Here is a 17,869-nt window from a genome sequence, read left to right on the forward strand (position 1 = left end):
TAAATAAATAAAAAAAATCTTTAAAAAAAAAAAAAAGATTCCACATATAGGAGAGAGAGATGATCTGGTACTTGTCTTTCTCTGTCTGACCTATTTTACTTAGCATAATGCCCTCGAGGTCCATCCATATTATATAACAAATGGCAAGATTTCATTCTTTTTTGTTGCTGAATAATACTCCTATGTTTGTATCACCGTTTCTTTACCCGTTTATCCAATGATGGACACTTAGCTTGTTTCCATATCTTGGCTATTGTAAATCACGCTGAAGTGAACGTGGGGGTGCATATATCCTTTCAAGTTAGTGTTTTTGTTTTGTCCAGATAAATACCCAGATGTGGAATTGCTGGGTCATATGGTAATTCAATTTTTAATTTTTTGAGGAATCTTCATGCTGTTTTCCACAGTGGCTGCACCAATTTACCTTCCCACCAACAGTGCACAAGTGTTCCCTTTTCTCCACATTTTCACCAGCACTTATTATTTCTTGTGTTTTGATAAAAGCTGTTCTAACAGGTCTGAGGTGAACTCTCACTGTGGTTTTGATTTGCACTCCCCTGTTGGTTAATGATGATAAACATCTTTTCAAGTACCTGTTGGCCATCTGTATGTCGTCTTTGGAAAAACATCTATTCAGAGCTTCTGCCTGGTATTTATTCAAATTCATTTTTTTTGTTATTGAGGTTTATGAGTTCTTAACAGATTTTGGATATTAGCCCCTTAAGAGATACATGATTTGTTAACAAAAATTTTCTCCCATTCAGTAAGTTGCCTTTTTGTTGACGGTTTTCTTTGTGCAGAAGCCTTTTAGTTTAATGTAGTCCACTTGTTTATTTTTTTATTGACGTGTAATTCACATACAGTATTTGTTTCAGGTGGACAACATAGTGATTCAGTGTTTGTATACATTGCAAAAGGATCACCGCAGTAAGTCTAGTGATCCGACACCATACACAAAGTTAATACAGTATTTATTGATTATCCCTACGATGTACCTTACATCTCATGACTTATTTAAGTGGAAGTTTGTATTTCTTGATCCTCCTTCACCTTTTTACCCCCTTTCCCCTTACCTCTGGCAACCACCAACCCTGTTCTCTGTGAGTCTGTGTTTGTTTTTCCTTTTGTTGCCTTTGCTTTTGGTGTCCGATTCAATAAATCATTGCCAAGACTTATGGCAAGGAGCTTAGTTCCTTGTTTTCTCCTAGGACTTTATGGTTTCAGGTCTTATGTTCAAGTCTTTAATCCACTTTGAGGTCCTTTCTGTGTCTGGTGTGACACTGGTTGCCAGTTTCATCCTTTTGCTTGTGGCTGTCAAATGTTTGTTTTTATGCCAGTACCATACTGTTTTGATTATTCTATCTTTGTGATATAGTTTGAAATCAGACTGCGTGATGCCTCCAGCTTTATTCTTTCTCAAGTGTGCTTTGGCTATTCAGGGTCTTGTGTGGTTCCATACAAATTTTAGCATTGTTCTAGTTCTGTGAAAAACGTCACTTGAATTTTGATAGCAATTGCATTGAATGTGTATATTGCTTTGGGTAGTATGGATATTTTAAAAGTATCTTTCCAATCCATGAGCATGGAATATCTTTCCATTTGTGTCTTTTTCAATTACTTAAGATTTTATTTATTTCTTTTAGAGAGAGCACAAGGTGCAGGGAAGAGCAGATGGGGAGGAAAAGGGCGGGGGAAAGAATCTCAAGCAGACTCCATTCCCATTGAGGAGCCCTATGCGGGCTGGATCCCACAACCCTGAGATCATGACCTGAGCCAAAACCAAGAGTCAGACACTTAACTGACTGAGCCACTCAGGCGCCCCTCTCTTTCAATTTTTTTCAATAATGTCTTGTAGTTTTCAGTATACATGTCTTTTCACTTTGGTGGTTAAATTTATTCCTAAGTATTTTATTCTTTTTGATGCAATTGTAAATGATACCGTTTTCCTAATTTCTCTTTCTGATATTTCCTTATAAATAAGGGCTGTTTTTAACAACCAGCTTGCAAATTCCCCTAAAATTGAGCCCTCAACTCTCCCGAGCCTGTACGAGCCTACTGTACTGGACCATGATGTGTTTTGTGTGTGTATGTTTGTATATTGTTAAATAGCACTTAAATGCCCCCATTAAGTGGGTACTGCTACCATGCTCCTGGAAATTGTCTCAGCAGAATGTCCCCTACCAGTGTCCATTCTGCGCCTTGTGCTCTGACTGGTCTAAAAGCTACCGGAAACACCATGGTGATTTCATGGGACTTCATAATCTAGGCAGTGAAGGGGAACAGATTTATTCATCCATTGTACCTATCCATCTGTCCATTCATCTCCCCATATAATCATTCACCTATCTTTTCTCCCACCCACCCATCCATATGTCCACCCATCTGAACAATCACGAGTCTGTCCCTTCATTTTGCTTCCATTGATCCACCCATTTACCCTCCTTTAAGTCAATATGTGCCTGTTTACGAAACCCCTGTGGTGTGTCAGGCATTGTGCTAGTGTTTCGAAGATGTATAAAACTTAGGGAAGCTCCTGACTGGAGAAAGGTGAATAGATAGTTATAAAAGCCATCATAAAAAGCATGTGCAAAGTGCTTTTGGATCCAAGAAGAAGGGACCAATAACTCCGTGTTTAGGGTGAAAAGTGGGTTGGGGATGGCTCTACAGGGATTGACCCTGGGCCGGGTTTTAGGATCCCGAATAGGCATTTGCCAGGCAGTGGGGGAGTGATGGCCCTGCTAGCAGAGAGGACTATGTGCGCATAGAGCGTAGGGTTTGGGGAGCTGGCACACGGGATGTTTGAAGTGTGAGGACCCCAGGATTTCCGAGAAGGCTGGTGGTCGGGTTTGGTTTCTAGGAGAAGGGATCATCCTGCTAAGTGGAGGGGATGAGGGAGGACATGCCTGACCAGCAAAACCCAACCCACCAGCAGGGACTGAGGGTTAGCATGGCATGGAGCCTGTGGTGTAAGCAGTGGACCAGAGGGGTTTGTAGTTGGGGTCATGGAGACGAGGCAGGAAAGGGAACACACGTTTAAAGGCACCACCTGTGTGTAGGTACTGTGATCAGCACGTTAGAAACACGTCCGTTCTCACAGTAGATACAATAGTCCTTATATGGGGTAACAGGTGAAGAGTCCATTTTCCAGAAGCGGAAGCTGAGGCTCAGAGAGAGGTGGTTTGCCCATGGTCACAGAGCCTCGGTGTGCTCTGTGTCCAAACGTGTGTGGGGTTCTTGAGGTCCCCCGTCCACTCACTCTCCACTCAGTCCTGTGAGGAGGAAATGGAGGTGTGAGAGGTCATGCAGGACTCCGAGGTCTTGGCCAGGCCTGGTGGGGCCGAAAGTCCTGGGGGGCCTGTGCCTATTGAGTGGAGCTGAAGCCTTTGGGCTGGATGGGGGGGGGCGAGAAGCACCGTCTCTGGTATCCTGTTACCTGCGGTCTGCAGATGAGGGGACTGTGGAGGCTTGGAGGGCAGATGGAGGCTACTACATAAAAGGTCCATTTATGAACAGACCGGAGAGAGGCCCGAATCCTCACTGAGGTGGTCGTTAGCCCCTCCGGTGCGGCTGCCCTGCCAGGCATCTCTGAACAGCTCTTGTGGAGTTTTGGGAGCTTTGCTGTCAACAAGGGTGTTTGTGGTAGCTGCTGCAGCCTCCGGGAAGGGTCTGAGCCCCCTCATAGCCACAGTGGAAGAGCGTGTGTAGTTAGTAACTAATGAGTGTAGGAAGGGAGAGAAAATACTGGGGAACTTTCTGGTGGGCTCAGACCCTGGGCTTTCTGGGAGCCACCAGGCTAGTGGTTGAATGTGGTTCTGACCCTGCTCCTGAGGCTGCCTTGGGTGAGAGGAATTACCGCAGAGGGGACCCGATTTGGCTCTGTCACGCCCAGTAAGCATTCCGGTCTTGATCCTTAGGTGGCCTCATTTGACTTTCCAGGGAGGCCCAGGGAAGATTTGGATACACATTTTGCTGTTGTGAGATGTCGTAGCTGTGGGGCCAGGCTTCCTGGGTCAAGTGGGGTGTCCCCTACTATTAGCTGTATGACTTCACCTTCTAGAGCTTCTGTTTTCCAGTACATGATACGGAGATGATCATTCACTTATTCAACAAATAGTAAGCGCCTACTGCATGCTAGGCAGTCTACTGGATGTTTGGGAAAATACAGTGAGTGAAACAGAATTTCTGTCCTCTGGGAGCTGCTCCTCCAGTGGGGAGAGAGTGTAGATGAGGTCACAGGTGTAGGACACTTGGCACCCAGTAGGCCCTCAACAGAAACACGTACCCTCTCACAGTAGGGAGTCGTGATCAGGTGAGGAAGTGGAGGGGAAAGTACCCCATGTCTGTGAAGTGTGGTGCAGAGCATCTCCTGTTCCAGGAGAACAGAGTGGCAAGCAAGGGGATCCTAGGCGTTACTCCATGGAGCGGGATAAGCAGGAACCTGTGCGCTCCTCCCTGAGATCTCCCCAGTCCCTCCCAGCACATTCACCAGCCTTGTTTATTTTTCTGAAGCCACCATTTCAAAACCTCTGGAGCCATTGTGCGCACCCACCTCTGGCTTGCCGTGCTCCTGACAGACAATGCCACCATTGTATGGCTGTGGGGCTGTTCCCAGGCCTGGCCCTTGGATCTGCTGCACAGGGTCCCAGGCCAGCCTTGCCCTCCTCCAGACTGGAAGAACAGGGGCACCTTACTCCTGAGCATTTCCCGATTCAGAGACAGCCACGCGATGGTAACGTGTTACACTGGCATTTCAGTTTTTACCGTCATGACGCTGCTGTGAAATCATGTTTGCTTTGTGCTTGGGTGACATGGGAAAGTGTCAGCCCCCCTCTTAGATCTGTGGGTCCGAGTGGCAAGCAACCAGCTCTGTTCCCAGGGGCGGGAGAGGGTGACACTGTAATGGCTATGATGGGGTAAGCCTTGCTCTTTTCCCACGTTGCCAGCACGTGTGACCTTCTGTGGATTGTGGTTCCTGTGGGGGCCTCTCCGTAGCAGTCTAGCGTTCCTGGGAGCCAGAGTCACTGCTTTTAAACCCTGCATCCATTTCCTGTAACATTGGGAGTGTCATTTCAGCTCTCAAAGCCTCAACTTTCTCATCTGTAGACTGGGGGAGATGAGAGCTTCCTCTCAAGTAAGTGGGGCACGAAAGGAGTCGTTGTTTGCAAAGCTCACACTGTAGGTGACCGTCTTCATGGTAATTGGAATCATGGCCAACATACGTACTATGTGCCAGGCATTGTTAAATTGTCTCATTTCAATCTCAGAATAACCTGAATAGGTGGTTGATCCATTTTACAGATGAGGAAATTTAGCTCGGATAGTTTAAGTATTTTGCTCAGGAGAACTCTGCCAGGAAGTGGTCGAGGCATGGTTGGAACGAAAGTGGTCTGATTCTAGAAGGTGTTCTTTTACTTGATTCGTTGTAGACATTTGACTGATGGGCGTTATTATCCTACACAAGACTACAGCATGAACAGAACCCAGCACAGGTGGGTGCTCAGTGTTGGCTTAACGCATCAAGGTATGCATGTGGCTCAGAAGCAATTTATCTTGACTTGATATTCAGAGTTCAAGTAGGAGTAAGGATGGTGCCAGGATGTGGAGGAAGATAGAAATCCTAAGTAATGAAATCCAGCAGTGGGCTCCTCCCTCCCAGTGCTCCTATCTTCTGGCTCCAGAGAAGGATGTATATTCCTTGGTATAAAGAAGTTCATGTTATCCATGCTACAAAAATGTTACATGTATGTTGAGAGTTGAACTGGCAGTACCATTCTGCTCAGGTGGGGAATGTAGAACCTGGTCATGTCTCACTCTGTGCTCCTGGAGCCCAGCTTTCTAGTAGCCTTACCTGTGTGGAGATGGGCCAAAAAGCCTACTGAACCTTGGAGCAGCTCAAAGGTGTGCCACAGAATCCTTCTACTCATGTATATTTGTTGATGGAGAAGTCTCTTCACCGTGAAGAGACTTCTTGCTTGAACAGTAACTTTATACCCAATTTTAAAGGCTTCTGGGATCTTTTAAGGAAGGCTCAACAGGCCCTAAGGGCATCCTTATATGCATCAAAACACTATTACTCATAGTAATGTCTGTGGGCCATCAAGAGTAAGTAAAATTGGGTTAATTTAAAAAGCAGGGAGCATGATAATCCATGTAGGAAAGATTCCCAATGGAATAGCTAAATATGTATGGCTCTCAGAAGTATAAACTCTCAGTAATCTAGGATGACTTATTCCCCCAAACTTAGATAGCCCAGTGTTTATTAATTTGAATATTAATAACCACCACTTATTTCATGCTATGTGCCAGACACTGGGTTAACCACTTACATACATGCTCTCATTTAGTTCATGAAGCAACCCTGTATATCCCCGCCGCACAAGTGAGGGACATAGATGCTCAGTGGGGGCATGACTCACCAAGGCCACCCAGATGGTAAGAGGCAGAGCCAGATCTCTGCCCTGGTCCGTGCCAGCTCAGGAGACTACAGACACGCTGTCCTTGTGATTACTGCGGTTGATGGAAAAACCACAAATGACCTGAGTAATGCACCAGATGGCAAGGATGAGGGTGGAAGGAGAGTCCTTGCCCTTCAGGGTGGACATGTCGTGAGCACTGAGGACGCTGAGCAGAACTGGACTCTTCTCCACAGAAACCAGGGAGCGGGGCTGGTGTCCCGGCCCAGCCCAGCCCCTGCCGTGCTGTGTGATCTTGAGCAAAAGATTGAGTTCTCAGGGCGCCTGGGTGGCTCAGTCGTTAAGCGTCTGCCTTTGGCTCAGGTCATGATCTCAGGGTCCTGGGATCGAGTCCCACATCGGGCTCCCTGCTCGGCAGGGAGCCTGCTTCTCCCTCTCCCACTCCCTCTACTTGTGTTCCCTCTCTCGCTGTGTCTCTCTCTGTCAAATAAATAAATAAATAAATCTCTAAAGAAAAAAAGGATTGAGTTCTCTGTGCTCCACCTCTTTCTCCAGTGTGTCAGGGACACCATTTCCCCTATTTGAGTGGTTGCTTCGCAGCGGTTTTAACAAGGCGGCGGTCTCCATTGAGAGAGGGGAGTGGGAGAAAAAGCCAGCAGCTACTTTGACGCCCCTCACTCATCCCCTGCAGTTAAAAGGTTATGTGGACCTGAGGCTGCGCCTGTGAAGTAGGTGCCATGCTCCCTGCAAGATGCTGGACATGCAGCAGTGAATGTGCGTCCAGCTTTGCCCTTGAGAACAGATGGTGCATTTTGATTTTCTAAAAAATTGTTAGTAATTGAATAACCGTTCTTTGCAGTGTTCAGGCATTGGGTGAACACTCCATATGTTGTGGCAGTATCAGTTTTAGACTTCAGAGCCATCGGAACTAAGCCACTGAACCACATACCGCCTAGTCGTGGGAATACTGGTTGGTGTCATGACCGAAGCCTGGAGCCACACCTCTTGAACGGAGGCCAAACGGTAGCATTTCCTTTACAACGGATTGACTGCAAAGCACCTCCGAGGCTACATGACGGGTTTACTTTAATCTCCACATTGGCACTTCCTTCTAAGAGATCTGTTTTATTCTCTTTCTCCTGGAAAGGCTATCCTCAGGCCATCCACTGCCTTTGGGATCCATCCGGCTGTCTGGCATATGGGTCTGGATTTATGGCCGAGTTGTGAATGGCACCAACTTTCGGCACAGTCGCTTTGTGAAATTGTTCTTGGGTTTTTTAGAATGCTACCCCCACCCCTTCCTTGAGGGCTAATTGCAGTGTAAATTTAGCAACATTCTTCTCCCCGTTGATTTAGCAGAGTGCAATTATTATCGGTTTTCTTATTACAACTAATAATCAGGTTTCTTACTTCAATTGATCTGTCAAAATTTTCCCTCTTTGATTGCAGCCTCTGTGATACGGAATGATGTGCAGTTATAAGCAAACAAATGACGCAGTCCTTGAAATTCTGTCAGGGGTAATAAGTGAATCAAACCGAATTCACTCCTCAGCTGTCATCGCCTTCCTTCCCCCTTTTATCTCTTCAAGCCTTTGACAGCAGCTTCTCTCCCTCACTGAGGGCTTCTGGAGCACTGATTCCCCTGTTAGAGGGGGTGGGGAGTGAGGCAGATAGATGAAGGAATCTGATAGATGAAGGAAACCTCACACACTAGTGGGAAGTTGTTCTAGAGCTTTGCTCTGGAATGGTCGGGTTTGGAGCTGGAGGTGGGAACGGTGCTTGTATTCTTTCCTACTATGGGGTTCTTTTTCTTGTCTGTTGCTACTAGAAGTTCACAGAACAAGGATCAGTGGGCTCCAGGGTAGGAGCATCAGCAGACCCCAGAGTCTAGAACTGTGGGGACCGTGAGGCTCTGGAAGAGCAGTTGATTCTGGGACCCCGAAGCTTGGACAGGAAGCTCTCCATACTTTAGCCCTTGCTTGGTATCTTTGAAACACACACTGCGGCATTTTTGCGAGTTGCCAAATACGATGGAGCCTTTGACTGCAGATATTGTGAGTTGATTTTCCAAGGGTACCCCTTGAAAGAATGGCACTTATTGCATGAGCTACTGAAGGAGTAAGTGAGAGAGATGGGGCTGACTTATGTCCAGGCTTAGCATGGCCCCTGAAAACGGATTCTTACAATAAATGTGTTTTCTTGTGACTTCGTTAAAAAGTTGAGAGCTGGGGGGGAGGGGCCGGGGGGAAACTCCAGATAATTAATTGTTGGATGGGTCCCATTCTTGTTGGATGGGTCCTGATTAATGAGCTTGAGCCATGGAGTGATTTATTTTCTCTGTCCCTTCCTCTTTGAATCAATAAAGAGATTTGAGATTCTGGTTTGAGGATTCACTGAGAGCCCACATTCTTATTTATCTCAACTGTAATCAGTTTCCCAGAGGTTTGCCCGCTTTCTCTCTGTTCAGCTCAACCTGGCAACCACATACTTACCAACTGCCGTGTGTCCCCACCTTGGGAGGTACTATTGAGCAGCAGAGATGGGCGGGACTTGGTCTCTGCCCACATCTGGTGGGAAGGGGGGAAGGTGGTGCCAGTGTCACCGTTATCTACAATCTCTGCATCATGTGCAGCTCGGGATGCAGATGGGAAATCCAGAGTGACTTCTTGGAGGGACTGACCTAGGAACTGAGCCTTGCTGGGTGACCCCAGGTGGAGGTACTCAGGCAGACATGGTGGCATGAATTCAGAGATGGGGAAGTGTGAGGTTGAGTTTTTCCTGAAGGTGATCATAGTTATTATACTGAGCCTTTGGCATGGTAGGCCTATTATCTCATTCAGCCCTTATAATAGACTGGCCAATCTTTTCTCAAAGAGCTGGATAGTAAGTACTTGAAGCTTTGTGAGCCAAAAGCTCTCTGTCACAACTACTTAACCATGCCACTGTGGCAGGAGAGCAGCTAAAGATGACAAGTGAGTGTGGCTGTGTTCCAATAGAGCTTTGTTTACAAAAACATATGGTCAGCTGGGTTTGGCCTGGGTCATGGACTACCAGGCTGTTTTCTAAGACATTTGGTATAATCACCATTTTATGGAAGGTAAAACTGAGATACAGAAATGTTCATAGAAATTCACTTGCCCAGAGCCAAGGGCCAACTTGACTTGGTCATTTTCAAAGCCCATCCTCTTAACTTCCACATACACTGCCTCCCCCACAAGGGTTGGACAGGGTCTGGGGAAGAGTGGGTGGATCAGACTGCCTTGAATAGCAGTGTAAAAAGTCTGACTTTAATTCAATGGGAAGTGTGGTGCCGTTGATGATTTTTTGAGTAGGTGATAGGATTAGAGCTCTGCTCCAGGAAGACTAAGCATGGTGGCTGCTTCTGTGTCCTTCTATATATATGAGCTCATTTCATCTTCATAATAGTCTGATGATGTAGGTAATATTATCCCCATCTTATAAACAAGGACGCCAGGTCAAAGGGTACAGAGGTAATTGGCATCGTGGCAGCTAAGATGTAAAGCAAGTGTGTTGATTCCAGAGCTCCCCTCTTTACCATCCCACTCCACCGCCCCCACTTCCTGAGCCCCATTGGGGGTCAGGCCAGGGGCTTCACTGAGTCTTCACGACCACCTTCTGAAGTAGGCCTTATGCCCATTTTACAGCTGAATAATTTGAAGCTCGCAAAAGTTGAGTAACTTGCCCAAGGGCATTCAGACAGCAAGGGATAGAACTAGGTTTGGGGTTTTTATTTATTTTTAAAATCTTTCAGTGAGAACATAACTGAGTAGAAGAATGAGCCTAGAATCCATTGGAGGGTATCATGGAGGAGAGAAATGATTTGAATAACTTTTGTATTTGTATTCAGAGAAGCAGCATGGTAGAATGTCTAAGGGATTCTAGAGCCCAAATGGGTTCAAATCCTGGCTCTGCCACTTACTTATGGCCTTGGACAAGTTACTACTTTACCTCTCTACATTTCAAAATTTCTCCTCTGAAAAAATAGACAAATAATAATATCTACCTCATAGAATGAGGATTAAATAAACGAATATGTGCAAAATGTTTATACCAGCGTCTGGCATGTAGGCGGCAGTATATGTTGGTTATTTACTAAGTTCCTACTCTGCCTAAGGCCCTTTTTTTCCATTTTTTTTAAGATTTTATTTATTTATTTGGGGGGAAAGGAGCAGAGGGAGAGGGACAAGCAGACTGAGCACGGAGCCTGACCTGGGGCTCAATCCCACAACCCTGAGATCATGACCTGAGCCGAAATCACGTCAGGCACTCAACTGACTAAGCCACCCAGGTGCCCCCCCTTTTTTCAAATGTCTTATCACTCAGTCCTCATAAAACTGACAAGTAGATGGTATTGATCCCATTTCACAGATAAGAAAAACTAGCCTCAGTGACGTTAAATAGCTTGCCTGAAGTCCTGCATCCATTCACCCACAGATACATATCGAGAACTAATATGCTAATGCTGTGGGCACCTTCAAAACAGATCCAAATCCCTACCCTATGGAAACTGCAGAACTGGGGCTTGAACTCACGTCTGCCTTTTTTCCTTTTAATGTTTTTTTTCTCCCTCTTAACATTAATTTAATGATCCTTAGCATTTAGGATTGGCCATTTAATGACCAAGATGGTGCCCCACTTCCTTAGCTTTCTCAGTGCTTACAAAATTGAAAATGATTGTGCTTGGGAATCCTAGGGAGGCAAGTAACATGGATTTAAGGATTAGATGCCTTGGAGTGCAGTGTGGAATAGCCCTATCCTGCGGTGTCCCTCTTCAGCTGTGGGTCTCTGCAGTGGAAGACCAAGATTCGAGGTTGGGCTGGGAGGAGATGGGGGTGTCTGTTCTCAGCTCTTGATGAAGTAGGAAGTGCAGCTCTACCTTCCCCCATCTTGGGAGGGGGCTCTCACCGTCCCAGGTGGTGTAGCCAGGGGTGCAGCGTCCCAGAAGGGTCCTACTTTGTGGGTCCAGGCCCTGGCCTGCTGTCCCCATTCTGTGAGGGGCAGTGCCCCATTGTGTGAGATTACTCTGGGCCTGTTGGAAGCACAGAGTGGAGGAGAGCCGGGGTGAGGCTAGGGCTCCCACTGCTCTGGGAGTCACACACAAGATCTCGGAGCACACCAGCTGGAGACCTCATATGACTTAGTATATGAACTTGTCGCTACTAATATATGGACCAGTCGAGGTGGAGTATTCTCTTTGAGCCATCACTTGTTCATATCACTGTAGGGGGGAGAAAGGTGCCGATATATGGGGTCTGCATGTCCCTCCACAGACTCGCAAATCTGTCGTGGGACCTAGCACTCAAAATTGGTGAGATTTCTAATTTTTTTTGTTATTTGGCTTATTTCAGTTAGGGAGAATGTTTTCAGGTGAGTTTTCTTGTGCTTATAGGCCTGTTTTGAAAGAAAAGATTCTCTTGTGGGGACAGAGAAGAGCGGGGGGGGTCTGTTTTCCTGATCCCATGGGTGACCCAGCCCCTGCCTTTCGGCTGCTGTGCGCACCAGTGCTGTGTTTAAATATGTTGGAATTTGCTGGGTTTTTAAAATTATTATTAGTCACAGAATCCCAACAGTGGAAATGAGGCTTTTAAATTAAACCAATTACATTTGAGCTGATTGCAAGGTGGTCAATAACGCCACTCACACACGAGTAATTGAAGGGCTCTGTGTTGGCGTACTTGGCTTCTTTACAAGGGACCCAGGCTCCTGAGAGCTTCGCTAACTCAATAGCCCTCCTTACCCTGAAATGGCCCATTAAAAGATGCCTGTTGGGTGGTAACCTCCCCATACGTTTTCTCAATAAAGAGAAAAAAGATGGGAAGGGGTGGGGTGGCGGCAGCGGGGTAGGGGGAGGCTTCTCTTGCATTTAGAGCCACCACCTCTCAAAGCCGTCTGGAGCAGACTGTTTAGTTCTGTGTCCCCGTCCCATTCAGGCCTTTGCATGCTTTGAAGCTTTCTTTAGCTTTTCCCCGCGCCTCCATGGCAGATCTCTCAATAGGCAAAAGCCCCACTCTGGGTAGCTGAAAGGCCCCTCCGCACAAGGCTCTGCATGTTAATGGCTGCGGCTGGCCCAGGACGGCGTGCTGGCGGGGACGGTGGCTGCTACGCAGGCCCCAGCAGCTGCCTCCGACTCGGGGACGGGGTCTGAGTAGGTTCCTCAAGTTGCCTCTTTGCTTTTTTGCAGATCTATACGGACTGGGCCAATCACTATTTAGCCAAATCGGGCCACAAACGTCTCATCAAGGACCTCCAGCAAGATGTGACAGACGGTGTCCTCCTGGCTCAGATTATCCAGGTTGTGGGTAAGAGTGGGTTTTACGTTGGGGATTGAGGACTCACAGTGCAGACCCGGAAGGGGATGAGCTGGACAAAGGACACGGAACACCAAAATCTCCCAGAAGAATACAGTGTTTCTGTCTCACGTGTGAACAATTCACTTGATAATGTGTTGTGCTTGGGGAAGCGTGGGTACCAGCTTGATTTTCCTGCTACAATGACCCGCTTGATGCTCAGAGAAGGAGGGCTGGAGGGGGTCCTGGTGGTCTGAGGAGGGCTCTCTGCCCCTTTCTTGCCCCCTGTATTTCTGGTTCTCCCTCCCCCCCAACCCCTCTGATGGTACTTTTTTTGTGGATTACTTTGGAAATATTTACCAAAAACAAACAAACAAAAGGTACCACAAGACTGGTTTAGTCCTGCCAACTCTAATTGGGTCTGAGAAGGCAAAGGATCAAGCTGTGCAGAGGGTTGGTTCTGGTTTTAATACTGGGGGAAGGGAGCTGGGGCTGCGTGCCAGGAAGAGCGGGTTCATCCCGGGAAGGCAGGTGGGCACAGCTCTGCCTTGAGCCTCAAGGCTGACCGGAAGTGCCCCCGCAGCCCTGCCTGAGAACTCGAGCTGAGGAGGCAGGAGGTCAGTTAGATGCCGTTAGGCTGATTGTGCTTCGGTGGCTGCCTCACGCCAAAAGAAAAGGCATAAGGACAGACGCCCCTTGGGTGTGCATTGTTGTGGGAAAGTTGCTTATCTTTCAAGTCTGAGAAGAGTGGCTATAAAAGTATAGTCGTAGTTCCGCTCACATCTGCGGAGATTGTACCTGAAAACACAGGCAAGTTGGCCTTAGCTGGGAACTTTTGGACTGATGCTGCCACTCAGTTACAAGCACCCCTGCTATCCTAAGATTGATTTTTTTTTAATTTTTAAAAATTTTTTATTTATTTGATAGACAGCGAGAGAGGGAACACAAGCAGGGGGAGTGGGAGAGGAGAAGCAGGCCTCCCACTAAGCAGGGAGCCCAATGCGGGGCTCGATCACAGGACCCTGGGACCATGACCTGAGCCGAAGGCAGACGCTTAACGACTGAGCCACCCAGGCGCCCCCTAAGATTGATTTCTTAAGACTGGCTTGCGCTGGTTCCCCTTCTTCCACTCCTTCTTCCTTCCTGCCGTGTGTTAGTTGTCTACCGCTGTGTAACACATTGCCATGTGTGTATTATCTCATGGTTTCTGGGTGTGGGAAGTGCAGGCCCGACTTAGCTGGTATCTCTGCAGGGCTGCAGTCAAGATGTTGGCCCGGGCTGAGTCCTCATGTGGAGGCTTGACTGGGGAGGGGGCCAGGTTCACTTGGTGTTGGCAGATTCATTTCCTTGCAGGTAGAAGAGGTGAGTCCTGATTTCTCACTGACTCTTGGCTGGAGGGCTTCGCTCTTAGAAGCCCCTTTCCATTCCTTGCCGTGTGGGTCTCCCAGTGTGGTTGCTTGGATTGATTTCTTCAGTGCCAGCAAGGGAGAAAGTTTCTAGAGCAACTTGGCTAGCAAGTTATAATCTTCTGCAATGTAACATGATTGTGGGAGTGACATCCCATCACCTTTGCCTTGTATTGTTGGTTAGAAGCAAATCCTAGGTTCTGTCACACCCCACGGGAGGGGATTGTACAAGGGTTTGAAGTAAGCGGGAAGATCATTGGGGGTGACCTAGAAGTCTGTCTGCTACACTTCTTCCCTTTCATCCTCTTCCTCCTCCCACTTTTTTTCTCAAACTTTTCTGAGTATGGTTGACACCCAATGTTACATTAGTTTCAGGTGTACAACATAGTGACTCAACAACTCTATACATTATGCTATGCTCACCGTAGAGGTAGCCTCCATCTGTCACCATGCAACACTCTTACAGTACCATTGACTAAATTCCCTATGCTTGTGACTGATTCATTCTGTAACTAGAAGCCCGTGTCTCCCACTCCCCTTCTCCCATTTTGCCTACTCCACCCTCTGCCCCTTCCTTCCGCCTATGTAGTCATCTTGGACTGGAACCGATTTCTCTTCCTCCTGCTCTTCGTCACTGCTGCCAATCTTACGAATTTCTCTCCATTTCCTCAACATCCTTATGAAGTAGGGGATATTTGCCCCATTTTACACCTGCAGAAACTGAGGCTCAGTGTGTTCTCAGTAGCTCAATATCACACAACTAGTCTGGAGGGGATTCTAGTTTGGGTTAGTTTGCTTCTAAAACCTCTGTTCTTTGCCCTGCTCTATCATACCCCCTGTCAATCCAGAGACACGAAACCCAGTGCAAGGGTCTGGCTCCATTCACTTCAGTAAGCGTTTGCTGAGCGCTGTGTGCCAGCCAGCATTGTGCTCCAAGCTAGGGATAAAGAGACAATTGTGCAAGGCCTGTAACCTTGGAAGAAGGAGTAGCATCTTCTTGCTGAGGTCTTCACAGAAGAGAGCACTTGCACTTGAGCTGAGTTATGACCTCTCCATCGGCTGGGTCACATGAGGCGCCACTGTGGCTGAATCTTGGGGCTGTGTAGTAGTTCTACCAGGACCTTCTCAGCTCTCAGCACTGGGAGCAAGAGAGCAAGTGGGAAAGGATGGAACCGGGAGGCCTTGCTCTCATCCCAGCTTCATTGCTCCCAACCGTGGGACCTCAGAGTCCCTTTCCTCTGCTGCCTCTGTTTCCCTGTCTTTAAAATGGGCACGCCCTGAATTTTGTGGCAGTCTTAGGAAATGCCAGGTAGGTAGCAAACATGACCTATGTTTGGAAAGTAAAGTGTTCTCGGATAACACTCGGTAGCTACTTCCTAGAAAGATATGAGTACGAGGGTGACAAGGCCTTGGTATCCACGTTACAGTGTATCGTGATAAATTCATTCTGTCATGGGCTCAGAGTAGATGAATGGTAGCATGTATATCATGAATTTACTAAGCACAGTGCTACAGAATATAAGCTAGTACAGTTTTTATCCTTGCTCAGGAGGACGCTTCCCTGAATCTGTTTGGAGGACATGAACCTCCCTAGACAGTAGCGTCTCTGGGCCTGAGCTACTGGACTAATAGCAGGGCCTCAGGTTAGTACAGTGCCTCACTGCCCCTGAGGCTCCCAACTGGCCTTCCTTCAGCCCTCCCAGAGAAGCTTGCTCCTGCTGGGGTCTCTACAAGTAAAGCCGGGTGTTAGCACCTCTATCTCTGCCCTTGACTGTGCTGGGCTCACACCCTCTGCTCTGATTGTGGAGAACAGAGACCCAGAAAATGAGGAGCTGAAAAGGTAGTGACACGCAGGAGTCCCGTGTGACTTCTTCTCTAGATTGTTTGTCAGCCGGTTCAGAGCATTTAATCTTAGCGAATCTTGTGAATACAGATCTCTTGGTGAGGGAGAGGGAGCAACGTTTCTGACCGGGCTGTAGAACTACTGACCAGTTGTATGCTTTACTCTGAAGCCCATGCTTTTCCCCACACGTGTGTCCTTTAAAATAAAATGTAAAAAGGTACATTTGTATGTGTACATGTATTTAACATACACATATATATGTATGTGTGTTTCTATTGGTCTGTCTAAAATTTTCCCAGAATTGGAGTCCGTCATGTGCTGGACAGAATTTTAGTGTTGCAATTGTTCTTTGGCTGGTGAGCCCCCATTCATCTGGAAAAGTCCATATCTTTCCTAGCTCCCCCACACAGAGCTGGAGGGACCCTCCTCTATCATTCCACTGGCTTCTGTATTGGGCCTGGGTCTGAGTTGTCTTTCTTTCTGGCTCATGTAGAACATTTAACATGGTGGCTGGCGAGCAATGATGTTCAAGAAAACCCGAGAGGATCAGGGATTAGACTTGGATTCACTGCAGCTCCTGCTTCTGCAGGCCTGGTTGGATTGTTTCCCACAGGTGGCCTGGATGTGTGCCCTTCTCTGCAGCTTCTATTTTTCTGAACATGCCTCTAAACTGGATGTCACATTCTTCTCCTTTCCAGGATTCTTGTTGCAGGTCTCAAGGTTTGGAAGGGACCTCTAAAGCCCCAAACTGATGCATGAATTTCTTTCATGAAGAACAGTCAACAGACTGTTAAATACTTCCTGTGACGGGCAGCTTATTCCCCCCCCCCCCCCCCCCCGTCATCTAGTTCTAATGATGGAGAGTTGGAATCCTTCCAAAGATTTTCTTTCACTAGGTCAAACTCTGCCCCCCAGCCCTTGGTAGTATCTCCTTATAAATACTAGTTCTGCCCTCCATGGCTACAAAGAATGACCATAATCTGAGACCACAAGAGCTTCAAAATTGAGGACAGTAGTGGATTATAATTATGGAATAAAACAGGAGTCTATGAGTCTACACTGACAGATAGATACATCTATCAGTGGAGAAGAAAGGACTCCACTGTTTTGGGAAACAAATAAAGAGCGAGTTGCAACCATGATGGTAAAGATTAGTTAAGGCAAGAAGCAATGGATGCTGACATCTGGAGGAGAAAGTTTGAGGAGCAAGCAATTTGCATGGTCTCAAAGTGTCTCTTCACTGATTGCTTATTAGTTGCAAGGGGAAATGTATCCACACAGGGGAGAATCCACTTCACAACCAGAGATCAAAATTTGATCACTGGCAAGGGGAAGATGGATATCATGTGCTTGCTGATGTGATACCCCGAGAAGAACATAGCATCACTTATGTTGAATTCCAGGCAGGGATGGAAAACCTGAAACTAATCACAAGGAATCTTAGACCAACTCAAATTGTGGAACATTCTATTTAAAAACAAAAACAAACTGGCCTGTATTGTTCAAAAATGTCAGCTCTATGAAGACCAAGGCTGAGAAATTGTTCCAGAATGAAGGAGATTAAAGAGATGTGACAACAAATGTACTATAAGATCCTGGACTGGATCCTATGTAGGGGAATAAAATGCCATAAAGGACATTTTTTAGTATATTGCCAAAATTGGGATTGTATCAATGTTAAGTTTTTTGAATTTTATAATTGTACCGTGAGATAATCTCCCTGTTCTTTGTAAATGCATATGAAGTCTAAGGGGCAGGGGACACAATCTATGTAGTCCACACTAAAAGGATTCGGAAAAAAATCTGTATACCTGTACAGAGACAAGGGGGGAGAAAATGAGAAACAATGGTGTGTGGGAATTCCAGTGACTTTTCTGTCCATTTGAAGTTCGTTCGGTC

At 46.8% G+C, this 17,869-nt stretch overlaps 1 protein-coding gene across 3 annotated transcripts in view; it reads left to right on the forward strand.

Annotated features, from left to right (window-relative positions):
• NAV2 (neuron navigator 2) overlaps nt 1–17,869 on the forward strand; it is a 385,703-nt gene that overhangs the window by 109,186 nt on the left and 258,648 nt on the right. For all 3 annotated transcript variants that reach the window (XM_032413834.1, XM_032413835.1, XM_032413836.1), the window contains exon 2: nt 12,616–12,733. In XM_032413834.1, coding sequence (XP_032269725.1) covers nt 12,616–12,733 — 118 coding nt within the window. The remainder of the gene's footprint in view (nt 1–12,615; nt 12,734–17,869) is intronic.

The sequence above is a fragment of the Phoca vitulina genome, unplaced genomic scaffold (assembly GCF_004348235.1).
Source record: "Phoca vitulina isolate PV1807 unplaced genomic scaffold, GSC_HSeal_1.0 scaffold16, whole genome shotgun sequence".
Taxonomy (NCBI): Eukaryota; Metazoa; Chordata; class Mammalia; order Carnivora; family Phocidae; genus Phoca; species Phoca vitulina.